The sequence below is a fragment of the Conger conger genome, chromosome 17 (assembly GCF_963514075.1).
Source record: "Conger conger chromosome 17, fConCon1.1, whole genome shotgun sequence".
NCBI classification, from domain to species: Eukaryota; Metazoa; Chordata; class Actinopteri; order Anguilliformes; family Congridae; genus Conger; species Conger conger.
In genome coordinates this window covers 7,006,322-7,020,939 of record NC_083776.1, presented here as the reverse complement: position 1 = coordinate 7,020,939, position 14,618 = coordinate 7,006,322, and the positions used below count along the sequence as shown (strand labels likewise).

General features: G+C 48.8%; 1 protein-coding gene across 1 annotated transcript in view; it reads right to left on the bottom strand.

Annotated features, from left to right (window-relative positions):
- pcca (propionyl-CoA carboxylase subunit alpha) overlaps positions 1-14,618 on the bottom strand; it is a 144,488-nt gene that overhangs the window by 3,806 nt on the left and 126,064 nt on the right. Inside the window, exon 22 of the mRNA XM_061225833.1 lies at positions 7,112-7,252. Within this exon, the coding sequence (XP_061081817.1) occupies positions 7,112-7,252 (141 nt within the window). The remainder of the gene's footprint in view (positions 1-7,111; positions 7,253-14,618) is intronic.

Genomic DNA, 14,618 nt, shown 5'->3' with positions numbered 1-14,618 from the left:
GGTTTTGGGGGGCGGGCAGGTTTTGGGGGCTGTGGTCTGCGCCGAACAGATGGAAATGCCCCAGCGCTCCCCCAGTGATAACTGTCCCTGTTATTAAAGACACACCAGCGCATGCAGCGAGAAGGAACCACACCCTGAAACGCGCACACACACACACACACACACACACACACACACACACACCCTGAAACACACACACACACACACACACACACACACACACCCCCTGAAACACACACACACACACACCCTGAAACACACACACACACACACACCCCCCCTGAAACACACACACACACACACACACACACACCCCCTGAAACACACACACACACACACACACCCTGAAACGCACACACACACACACACACACACACACACCCCCTGAAACGCACACACACACACATACACAGACGCACACACACACCCTGAAACGCACACACCCCCTGAAACACACACACACACACACCCTGAAACGCACACACACACACATACACAGACACACACACACACCCTGAAACACACGCACACACATACACCCTGAAACGCACACACACACACACACAGACACACACACACACCCTGAAACGCACACACACACACAACCTGAAACGCACACACACACACACACACACACCCTGAAACGCGCACACACACACACCCTGAAACGCACACACACACCCTGAAACGCACACACACACACACCCTGAAATGCGCACACACACACCCTGAAACGCGCGCACACACACACACACACACACCCTGAAACGCGCGCACACACATACACACACCCTGAAACACACACACCCTGAAATGCGCACACACACACACACACACACACACCCTGAAACACACGCGCACACACACACACACACACACACACACACCCTGAAACGCGGCTCTGTTGCTCCTTTAGTAAAAACAGCACGAGGGGGAGGTCTCTGGTGCGGGTTTGACCAGGCTGCAGGTTCGGCACGCAGGCGATGGGCGTCTCCCCGGCTCCCCAGAGTCCTCCCTGACGGCCGCGCGGGCGGAGGCGGGGCCAGAGGCGTTGGGCGCTCCGCTGCGCTCCCCGTCGCCCCCGCCGACAGGCCCATCAGTCATCCCCCGTCTCCCGGGCCGGACCGCCGCGGAACCGCAGAACCGCGGCCCGGAGACCAGCCCGCTGACGCTCCGCTACCGGACCGGGGCTCTCCGACCCCGCCTGACCGCGGAGACTGCAGGCGGGAGAGGAGGCGCGGACACAGGAGAGGAGGCGCGGGCGAGGAGGCGCGGGCACGCTCCACGCGCTGCCCGGGGTCAGGCCTGGACAGACCAATTAAAGCGCAGCATCTGCCGCGGAACGCCGTCTGCGAGGAACTTCCCGGCGATCCGGGCAATTAAAGGAAAAGCTTCCTGCCCGTTCACAGAGTGCTCACCGAACCGGGCCCGCAGATTACAACAAGCGAAGCCCTTCTTTGGAGATCCTTCTTTTTCATTATTTACTATGTATGGCGAATGCCCCGGTCTTTGTTCTTCCCCCGGGCCGGGTGTTTTTTTTTTTTCTGCCAAATTTAACAGAAGGCTCCGAGGGTGACCGGGGTGTACCCCAGCCTCTCCTCCGCTGGGGCACCGCTACCCCAGAAAGACAATCAGGCCAAACCCCGCTGTCTCCCGCACAAAGTGAAAATCCTTTAATTAGGCTTTTTTTATGCCGCATTCTCCTCCAGGATTGCTAGATCATAAAAAAGCAATTAGACCCTTCCAGCTTCAATTTAATTCATTTTCCACCGTTCCCCTTTAAAAAAAAAACAAAAAAACTAAATAACACAAAAAAAAGGAGGGAAAAAAAGAAAGAAGAAATTCCACATGAATTTCTTTGGTGAACGGTGTGATTTTTAAGGCGTCTTTAAGAGGTGATATGGTGGGGGGGAGGCAGTGCAGCTGCTTGTGTGCTTCTCAGCTCAAAGCAGTGAGAATCAGGAATTATGACTGATGTGGAATTTAGTTCATATTTCAGTCTAAAGGTGTCATACAGAAAAAGGATGGCGCTCTAAGCAACTGATATTTTAGAAATATGTAGTGTAAATTGGGCTGTTAAATTGTTTTTTTCAAAATGACATAAAGAACAGATCAAACAGAAACCCAGTTTCAGAGACTGTATTTCCTAATCGTGCCTGTAGAGGCAGTGTTGCCTACAAAACCAGAGTCCAGAGGCCAACTTCCCCTTTCCAATCAGACCCAAAATGTTCACGAAAGCCTCTAAACATGCAATGCATGGTAGAAATGTCACATTTTAAAACAACTTGGCAAGTGGGTCCATGGTGGACAAATTGGTGTGAACTAAATCCATAAATACTTCTAGGACTAATCTAGAGTTAACAAAATTTGATTCTTTTTATTGACGGCATATATACATAAAGGACCAGGAAATGCAAATTACTGTAAGTGTGACAGTGCATTATTGTTATGATTATTACCATTATTGTGATGGCAGCATTATTTTAATATACAATACGTTAATATTATTATGATTATTATAAAAATGATTATTATTATCATTATTACAATTATTATAATAATAATGCCAGGAAATAAGGGGTGAAACACACACAGCCGAACGGGACTGAACGTGGCAGCTGAGTGAACCCGAGAACGCAGGGAGAGCCATTTTAACCTCGCCGCCGTTTCAGTTACTAACGACGGCTAATTACCGCTAATAGAAACACCCTCAATGTTCTCAAATTCAAAAGCTGAAACAAACTCATTTTCTAAACGAGCCTCCCCAAACAGCATCTGTTCTGCACGGATCTCAAATGAACAACAGCTTGCGTCTTAGATATGAAACAACGACTACAGAGCCCAGAGGCATCTGATCCAGCCCAGGTTAACCGTCAGCAGTTACTGTATTTCAATTACCACACTTTCCATTACGGCATCATTAACTTCATTCTGCAACATTTACAGTATGTGCAGTTTTTTTGGAGGCACAAAGGTGGTGGATTCCGGAGATTACTATTGCCCCATTGATTTAAAAGTCTGAGTAAACTTGATTCAATTAAACTGTCAAGCAATATAATTGTCATAACTGAGTCATTTAAACACCCACAACCATTTAAGTTCTTAATATATTAACATACTTCCAACACAGTTTCATCATTAAATAAAACTTAATAAATTTGCATGTAATTGAATTCACACTGAGTATGCGATTTGAACACCGCATCCTACTGCAAAGATTGCTGTGTTTCTGAGACATCTCTTGGTCAGTTATCCACTAACCCCGCGCAATGACAGTTAATTTTCACTCGGTTAATTTAATTTCACCGCCGTTAGGTCATAATGAGGAGGAGCCTGGATGACCACAACACGCTTCTGCCAATTAAACGGTGAACATCATCAACCAACCAGCTAAACACCTCCCAGAATGTGGCACGTGCACACATACACACACACACACACGCACACACGCACACGCACACGCATAAAGACACACACACACACACACACACACACACACACGCGCACACGCGCGCACACGCGCACGCACACGCACGCACGCACGCACGCACACACACGCACACATGCAAAACCACACACACACGCACGCACGCACGCACGCACGCACGCACGCACGCACGCACGCACGCACACACGCACACACACACGCACACACGCACACACACACACACGCACAGAGCATCATCAACCAACCAGCTAAACACCTCCCAGAATGTGGCACGTGCACACACACACACACACACACACACACACACACACACACACAGTCCCACACACGCATAAACACACACACACACACACACACAGTCCCACACATGCATAAACACACACACACACACACACACACACACACAGTCCCACACACACATAAACACACATGCATAAACACACACACACACACATGCATAAACACACACACACATACACACACACACAGTCCCACACACGCATAAACACACACACACACACACACACACACACGCACACACGCACGCACACACACACACACACACACACACACACACACAGTCCCACACACGCATAAACACACACACACACACAGTCCCACACACGCATAAACACACACACACACACACACACGCACGCGCACAGAGCATCATCAACCAACCCCCTGCCCACCTCCCAGAATGCAGCACTCTGTTCCACCTAGCGCACCCTGTACACAGAGACCACCAGCACAGACTCAAGAGATATTCACTCACTGCACACATGTGGACACACACATTTCACCCAAAACCATCAGACCGTTTGATAAATTTACCAACTGGATGCACTGTAAATTGTCTTTATAAAGCCCATGAACTAATAAAAATCAGCTTAGTGTGAAATGCAGCAGAAATCCCCCTAAACACCGTGATTGGCCATTCCCACAGCAGCCAGCCAATCACAACACTGTTTCTGTCCCAATGGCTGCCAGTACTATAGCCTTCAATGTATTTTTTTTTTTTACTTTAGTTCATTTTTCATCTAACATACAAAAATCTAACATTATTTAAAGCCCAAAAAGTTTTTTTTTCTATATCCATCTTGTTGTTTCGTGCTGCAGGCAGGTAAAATGCTCGATCACCTCCAACAACATTTACAGCACAAGCATTAATATAGTAAATTAGTGAACATGTCTAAGCTAAATCAAATAATGATCAGGAAGGCTGTAAAATGGGGAAAGGGACTCCTCTCTCAGAGTGCAGGACAGAATGTGTGATGGGAGTTTATGCGTGGTGATATGAGTCATATTCATATTATTCACAGAACAGAACAGTAGGGGCTATGAAATCATAACTGGACCGCATGAGAAGCTGAACAGGACCCCGCCTCAGCTGAACTCAGGTTCGGGGGGGGTTCACTGATGTTCAGAGTGCACACAGAACCCGCAGCACCTATTCGCAGCAGATAGATGACACTCCCGTCTCCATGTGAATGGAGGGGGTCCGGGAGGGAGAGGAAGGTTCCAACTTAAAGCCCTTTCAGTGCTAAACGTGTTTCTGTAATTAAAGCCCCAACAATTAACACTGACGAGCCTGGGGTCACAGAGCACAGCTTAACCGTGCTAATGCCCCGACACGGCACAACAGCTGCAGGAGGACCTCTGTGTGTGTGTGTGTGTGTGTGTGTGTGTGTGTGTGTGAGAGAGAGAGAGAGAGAGAGAGAGAGATTGAGTGTGTGTGTGTGTGTGAGAGAGAGAAAGATTGTGTGTGAGTGTGTGAGTGTGTGTGAGAGAAAGAGTGTGTATGAGTGAGTGAGTGTCTGTGTGAGAGAGATTGAGTGTGTGTGTGAGAGAGAGAGAAAGATTGTGTGAGTGTGTGAGTGTGTGTGTGTGAGAGAGAAAGAGAGTGTGTGTGTGTGAGTGTGAGTGTGTCTCTACGGTCCTGAGACTTTGTTTACTTCCCCTCACGGTAAAGCTCACCAGAGTGCTTTAAACAGGAAATGGGCTATGAGCCTGGGTAACAAAGTTATACGCACATAAACACTTCAGTAAATAATCGAATCTCATTAAGTAGAACGGTATGCAATTATGATTATATTGTAGTATATATATGTAGTAGTAGAAATAAGAATAATGACTACACTGTCAAAACTTAAAAACGGTCACTAAAGCACACTTTCTTCATGAGCTCAATCTCGACCCGATTCACGAGCGTAAATAGGCTACATGTTTCTCAGGGCTACACAACGCTATGATTTCAGGCCGCGAGCGCTCTCTCTATAAGTTCCGTAATAAGCATCTGTTTGTGCGGTTCTTATCTTGCGCAGGTTTGGGGGCGTTTGTTCCAGGGGGAAGAGTGGAGAGGGAGAAAGGGGGAACTAGCCTTTCTCCCATTGTTTCGCCCCGCCATTATCCACCCTTTTAAACTTTACAAACCGCAGCCTCTCTGTGAGCACACGCACAAATGACTGATAATTTCCTTTAGCCGTCAATGAAAGGCTACCCCCGCTCTTTAAACATTCATTTAAAGCACAAGTTTTCCCAGAGTGAATGGCAGAATTCAGGTAAATTTAAGCAAAGTTGACAGTCTGTTAAAGAGTGCGTGGCTGTTTCAGCGCAAGTCAGCCGTGAAATTATAATGGATGTCTTTAGAGCGAGCGCGGCCATTAGGAATGCTAAAGAGCGTCTTTCAGAGCCGGCTCTCTGTTCGGGCTCTCTGTTCTGCGCTCCGCGCCCTTGCGCGGGGTGTTTTGTGCTGGTCTTGCTGTTTGAACAACTTGAAGGGGTTTGGGGTACTACATTACACGGCCCGGAGAAAGGAGCGGACAGAAAACAGACACTGTTCAGAGCACGCTGCCGGGCGGCCGCTGGCACAGAGTCAAAATAATATCTGTGTAAATATCTACTGTATCCTCCCAAGACAAAGACCCTTATTCTGCAGGCACAAGTCTCAAAACCATGTTTTTAGGGACATTAGTAATGATTTTTTGAAATTATATTTAAAAAAAAATTCTTTTTTTTCTTTTTCTTTTTTTTTATCCCAGCCACAGATTATGTCAAAATAAATAAATAAATCTAAAATAATTCCTGCAGCGATATATCTTCTTGTTTTAGTTTTTTGGAAGGGAAGGGGGCAGTGGGCTTATAATGAATAATTAATTTAATTTAACATGCAACTTAGCTGAAATAGGTGCAATATTTTAATATCATCAAACAATTACTTGCAAAATTATTACTTTACGAATAATCTAATTGAATATGTGAAATATAGACATTTATAATACACTAATATTTACAAATTTTCTTAAACACTATTCAATAGAATGTATAAAACCGCTAATTGCCAGAAGAATCTAAAATTAGAAATAGTACAGATTACAAGAACATTATTCAGGTACTACAGAAGAAAATTAGCCCCAACAGCCAAATCTGGCTCGTTTCACAATACGGCCCCCTCTTAAATAAAGCAGAATAAACATCTCACACAGAAACAGGGCCCAGTCGGGGTGTTGTGTCGCACTGTGAGGGGGGTTGAGTAAGAGCCAGAGGGGGGGGGTTGTGGGTAAGATCGCAGGCGAGTGAAACGCCACGCCTCAGCGCCTGGCCTGGGGCCTCTCTGTGCCGCGGTGCAGCCGTGTTTTAGCCGTGTTTCAGCCGTGTTCTTACCGTGTCCCCGGGCTGCACGGACACTGCCACCACCGTGCCGGGCATGGGCGAGCGCAGGATGCTGCTGGAGTCTTCTGGAACCTTCTCCGGCATGTGCCGACTCAGCTCCGCCGCCAGCTCACTCAGCACCCGCAGCTTGTACTGAAACACACACACACACACACACACACACACACTTTATATACTGCAACACACACACACACACACTTTATATACTGCAACACACACACACACACACACTTTATATACTGCAACACACACACACTTTATATACTGCAACACACACACACACACACACACACTTTATATACTGCAACACACACACACACACACTTTATATACTGCAACACACACACACACACACACACATACTTTATATACTGCAACACACACACACACACACACTTTATATACTGCAACACACACACACACACACACACACACTTTATATACTGCAACACACACACACACACTTTATATACTGAAACACACACACACACACACACACACACACACATTATATACTGAAACACACACACATGCACACACACACACTTTATATACTGCAACACACACACACACACACACACATACTTTATATACTGCAACACACACACACACACACACTTTATATACTGCAACACACACACACACACACACTTTATATACTGCAACACAAACACACACACTTTATATACTGAAACACACACACACACACACACACACACATTATATACTGAAACACACACACACGCACACACACACACTTTATATACTGCAACACACACACACACAAACACACACACTTTATATACTGCAACACACACACACACTTTATATACTCAAACACGCACACACAAACACACACACACATTACACTGAAACACACACACACACACACACACACACACGCACACACACTTTCTTTCTATTCATCTCTGACCCATATCTATTGGTCATTCTCTCCCATATCTGTCCATTGTCTGTCCATTTCTCACTATGTAAAAAGTCTCAGATATTTTATAAAGTTATTTTTATTAATATTCTTTATTAATCTCATTAATATTCTTAGCAGGAAGTGCAAATATTTGTTCAACAAGGTTAATCACCTTCTGGCTGAATCATCATACAGTAAGAGATTTACATCATGGACAGAATTGAGCCTGCCGAGCTACATCATGAGTTTAATTCCAGAACATTCCACTATTATCCTGATAATATGCTCAATATTTTAATAACATTTACACCTTTCATCATGTTTGGAATGTTCTGGAAATGAAGCGGTCAGGGATGTACATTCGGAACATATAGTTAACACATAGTTAACGTTAGTGTAACGTTAATTCAGATTCAGCCAGCAATCACATGCAAAGGGAAAGGTTCATTTATAGGCCAACAAATTCCTAAAGAAAAACCACAAAATTGCATCAATACATTCATTTCAAACAAAAAAAAATGTTGGAGTTGAAATTATTCAAAAAATCCAGTAGATGGCAACACACCTCCTGGTTTAACCCGTTTATGCACTTATTTTGATTATTTATTTTTATTTAAAAAAGGGGGCAAATTAGGAAGAAAAAGGAAGATAAATATTGTGAATTATTCAGACAAAGGCAGCTCTGACAATCTGTCGCAAAGAAGAGATCAAAGCGCTGAAGGAATGTTTTCACTCCCGTCATGTTTCAGGCCCGGTGGGGTGGGGGGAGAGGGAGAGGAACTGTGGGAGTAGCCATTACATAAGGAGGTGAGACATCGCACTGCTTAAATGTCTAAATGGGCCACACCCAGCCTATCTTTAGAGCGAGTGGTGAAAGGGGGGAAAAGGCCAACTGCAGTCCGCCTCTCGTCTAAAGGGGCTTTACACAGACGGCAAACTCAGAACACGTTTCAGCGCACAAATCACCGTCACAAACACTTTCCTAAGAGTTGTCTGTGCACCTGGATAAACAGCGTAATGTTTGATCAACGGAGGTATCGGGTATGTGGTAACGGGAGGGGACGCTACGGTGCACGTGTGGCCCAGGAATTCATCAAGCAGGCAAGCGCGATTTCATCTGAAATCAACTCGACAAACACTGAGGAAGCAAGATTGATTTTTAACGTACAGCATGGTCTTATTAAAAAAGCACAAGGACAACTGCACTCAGAGGAACAGAGGAAATGTGTACTCCTGTTCCTGTTGTATGGCTTGTTGCAGTATGTGTGTGAATTCACACGGGCTGCGCTGTGTGTGTGTGTGTGTGTTAATTCGCGGTGTGTGTGTGGAACTCTCCGACGGTTAAGGGCTTGTGCCAAACACACCGCAGCAGAGGGGGATGATGGGAAGGGGGCAGGCGCGCTGGAGGACTGGAGAACAGCGCTATGGGCCGGGAAGCGCAGTCAGGACTGCTGCAGTTGGAGTCTCACCATCAGAGTCCTCCCGAAACGCACCGCGGCGGGACGCCAGCGCATTACTATGCTGCCCCACTCCACCGAGCACTGCTGGGAGCCGCTACGCTGGGCCCCCTGTCCAAAAACCATGACCCCCCCCCTCCATGTCCAAAAACCATGGACCCCCCTCCCTGTCCAAAAACCATGGTCCCCCCTCCCTGTCCAAAAACCATGACCCCCCCCTTATCCAAAAACCATGGCCCCCCCTCCCTGTCCAAAAACCATGCCCCCTCCCTGTCCAAAAACCATGGCCCCCCCTCCCTGTCCAAAAACCATGGCCCCCCCTCCCTGTCCAAAAACCATGACCCCCCCCTCTCCCTATCCAAAAACCATGACCCCCCCTGTCCAAAAACCATGACCCCCTTCTCCCTATCGAAAAGCCACTATGTGAACCCCCCCTCTATGAAAAATGCTAATCACCCCCCCTCTAGAAAAACTGCTATGTGACCCACCCTCTCTAAAAAAACGCTAATAACACCCCCCTCCCTCTAGAAAAAACGCTGTGTGATCCCCCCCTCCCACAAAAAAAACCAGTACATGGCCCCCCCTCCCTCTAGAAAAACCACTAGTTCAGCTCCCCTCCCTCTAGAAAAACCGCTAGTTCAGCTCCCCTCCCTCTAGAAAAACCGCTAGTTCAGCTCCCCTCCCTCTAGAAAAACCGCGAGTTGAGCCCCCCTCCCTCTAGGAAAACCGCTAGTTGAGCCCCCCGTCCCTCTAGAAAAACCGCTAGTTGAGCCCCCCCTCCCTCTAGAAAAACCGCAACGTGGTAGTGCTGTAATAGTGATCATCATCCAGTTTTGTTTTTCAAACTTTTATAGATCATTGGACAGCGTGGGAGCGACAGAAGGCTGAGTGAAAAAGTGTTCGTTTTCGTTCAGTGAACGCACCTGCAGTAATGGAATTAGGAAAGAGAGAGTTTGCGCTTTCTGCTTTTGCCTGTCAGTTCATTTCTGAACACTCCAGATAAGAAACAGTCGCTGAGCGAGGCGTTCGATCCCAAAAAGATCTCCAGTGTCTGAATAAACCGGAAACAAGTCTCAGTATAACTGTGAGAGACACAGGCAGCGCCCTGGAAAAGACAACGCGGGGTTCACTTTTCACACGTCAGGAGCAGCTACGACACGAGCATCTGAACAAACCTGGAGACCAAATCTAAAAGAGTAAAAAAACAACAACAAGTGTGTAATTAACGAGGCTGTTCTCGTTCTGTAATTAAATACTTGGGTACGTCCCGTCTGAGCGCTGTTACTTTAGCGGAGTTTTAATTGGCGTTAGCGGAAAGTCGATGGCGCTGCATATGCTCGGTAAACGCGGCCGGATGTCTGCGGAGGCAGATCCATCTGCTCCGGCGGATCGAGGCGCTCGGTGAATCCGTCGGGCGGGGGGACACGCCGTAACCACGGCGACCCGGCCGCCGCGCGTAACCGCGGCGACCCCGCGGCCTCGTCCGGCACGCGGTCGCCAGCGCTGGGATCCGTCGGCCGGTTGGTCGGCTCCCGGGTACCCACAATCCCCCCACAGCTGGGCGGGGTCTGAGGAGCGGGGCGCGCAGATGTGCGCGCGGGAGCGACAGAAGGCTGAGTGAGAAATAGTTCGTTTTGGGGGGGGGGGAGCTGAGCACACAGGCCGCTATTGGCCACCAGACGAAACCGGACAGGGGCGAGGGCTGGGGGGGTGGCAGGAGTCCAGTGACCAAATGAGGAGTGGTGGGGCGGAGGGGGGGGGGGTACTAGTTGTTTCTACCTCCTTTAACTTTGAAGAGCAAGTTTTTATTGAATGTTTTTCTCTAAGTCCAGCAGGGATTGCGACACCAGCACTGGAATGTTCAGTTGAGAATCTTCAGGGGTTAACCAGTGCACTGCACCCTCTGGAAACAATCCTCACTGAGCGTTTCCACGGGAGCGTTTCCACGGGAGCGTTTCCACGGGAGCGTTTCCACGGGAGCGTTTCCACAGGAGCGTTTCCACAGGAGCGTTTCCACGGCGCTGAGCGCGGACACAGAGAGGACCACACATTACCTGTATTCTCCCTCCTCACATTATCATTCAGCCCGGACGCTGACCAGCCTCTTCCACAGACACAGGAGTCCAGCAGAGGCTGACACAGGGCCGCTCCAAGACCCGAGACTTGGAGCGTTTAACAGGGCCCGAAGCACAGAGGATGAAGAGGGGGGATGAAGAGCAACAGATCTGCAGAGTGAATCCATAGAGTACGGACGGCCAGAGGGACCACTTTGTATAAAGAACTACTGAACACGGGGGGGGGCATCTCAAGTCCTGTGCTTTAAATGTAAGAAGAATTCAAAATAGAAATTGTGTATAGCACTTGTAACTGCACTGTAAACTAAACTAAACCCCACACAGCACACTGTAAACTAAACCCCACACAGCACACTGTAAACTAAACTAAACCCCACACAGCACACTGTAAACTGAACTAAACCCCACACAGCACACGGTAAACAAAACCTCACACAGCATACTGTAAACTAAACCCCACACAGCATACTGCAAACTAAACCCCACACAGCACACTGTAAACTGAACTAAACCCCACACAGCACACTGTAAACTAAACCCCAAACAGCACACTGTAAACTGAACTAAACCCCACACAGCACACTGTAAACTAAACCCCAAACAGCACACTGTAAACTAAACTAAACCCCACACAGCACACTGTAAACTGAACTAAACTCCACACAGCAGACTGTGAACTAAACCCCACACAGCACACTGTAAACTAAACTAAACCCCACACAGCACACTGTAAACTGAACTAACCCCCACACAGCACACTGTAAACTAAACTAAACCCCACACAACACACTGCAAACTAAACTAAACCCCGCGCAGCACACTGTAAACTAAACTAAACCCCGTGCAGCACACTGTAAACTGAACTAACCCCCACACAGCACACTGTAAACTAAACTAAACCCCACACAACACACTGCAAACTAAACTAAACCCCGCGCAGCACACTGTAAACTAAACTAAACCCCACACAGCACACTGTAAACTAAACTAAACCCCACACAGCACACTGTAAACTAAACTAAACCCCGCGCAGCTCACAGTAAACTGAAGGCCCGGTTTCCCGCAGAAAGAGAAACCGTGCCAAACAAACAGGGAGCCCAGCTGTACGGCCCCCCCGGGCCCCCGCCTGGAGGCCTCACCCCTCCCAACTGAGAGCGCGTTCCCGGGGAGCCCTGCTCTGGTGCGGGCCCACGTTCCCAAATAAATACATAAATAAATAAATAAATATCAGCGCTCCTGGCGCGTGGCGCAGCTTACGGCACTCCAGCAGCCTGCGAGCCCGACGCACACACACACACACACACACACACACACACACACACACACACGCACTGACAGCTCCATCAGCAGCGTCTCCGGGCTGTCAGTCAGGACGCATCGCTGGGCCCACAGCACTCCCAGGACCGGCTCCCGCAGCAAAGCGTGTCAGCGTGACTGCCTTACAGCTCTATTTACGGATACACGCGTGTATGTGTGTGTGTGTGTGTGTGTGTGTGTCTGTGTGTGTGTGTGTGTGTGTGTGTGTGCGCGTGTGTGTGCGTGTGTGTGTGTGTGTGTGTGTGCGTGTGTGTGTGTGTGTGTGCGTGTGTGCGTGTGTGTGCGTGTGCGTGTGTGCGTGTGTGTGTGCGTGTGTGCGTGTGTGCGTGTGTGTGCGTGTGCGTGCGTCTGTGTGTTGCGAGTGTGTGTGTGTGTGTGTCTGTGTGTGTGTGTGTGTGTGTGTGCGTGTTCGTGTGCACAACGCGGCCTAATTACTACACCACAGACGAGAGGAGGAGAAGAGGGGATTTAAAGGATTGCAGGAATAAGTCAGGACATGAAGCTGATCCATCCAGCCACCTCCCTGCTCTGTGCTGTGTGCGACTGGACTGTACTTACAGTAAGCACTCCACACACTCCGTCTACAGTAAGCACTCCACACACTCCCGTCTACAGTAAGCACTCCACACACTCCGTCTACAGTAAGCACTCCACACACTCCGTCTACAGTAAGCACTCCACACACCTCGGTCTACAGTAAGCACTCCACACACTATGTCTACTGTAAGCACTCCACACACTCCGTCTACAGTAAGCACTCCACACACTCCGTTTACAGTAAGCACTCCACACACCTCGGTCTACAGTAAGCACTCCACACACTGTGTCTACAGTAAGCACTCCACACACTCCGTCTACAGTAAGCACTCCACACACCTCGGTCTACAGTAAGCACTCCACACACCTCGGTCTACAGTAAGCACTCCACACACTCCGTCTACAGTAAGCACTCCACACACCTCGGTCTACAGTAAGCACTCCACACACTCAAGTCTTTAGAGATATTTGGGGCAGCCTGTAGCCTAGTGGCTAAGGTAGTGTACCAGGCCCGGGAAGGTTGGGGGCTGAAGCCCCAGTGTCGCCACAATAAGATCCACACAGCTGCTGGGCCCTTGAGCAAAGGCCCTTAACCAACATTGTTCCAGGGGGGGGGAATGTCCCCTACGTAGTCAAATCAACTGTAAGTTGCGTTGGATAAAAGCGTCAGCTAAACAACAAACGGTTACATAACGGTTGTTATTCTCAGACGGTCGGAGCGCTCTATCGAGGCGAGCGGCACTCGTTCAGCCCCTCTCCCCGGAGCGCTGCCCCTTCGCCGTGCCAAAGAGCGGACACAAAGGCCCCGGCTCATTCAGCCCCTCCCTGAGAGCCGCGCGCCGTAATTAGATTAGCGCAGCAGCGGTGGCACGAAGCGGGGGCCCCCACTTCACATCGGACGGCACGTGAAGCGCGGACGGACGCGCGGCTGAATCCCAGGCAGAGCGCGCGGCCGGCTCTGTGTTCAGCCCGGCCTTTACGGCGGAATGAGATGTTAATTGTGCGCCATTACCTCTTAAACCGCGCGCTTGTCGTATTAATCACGGCGCTAATTGATGCGCGGATAGGAAGGTAGCCAGGGGGCGAGAAGGCAGGGAAACGACGGCAGAAGATGGCGGATGGAGGATTATCGGGTAAACCATATGGAGACCCCCCCCCCCAGCCCCCCCCGCACGCCCACGAGC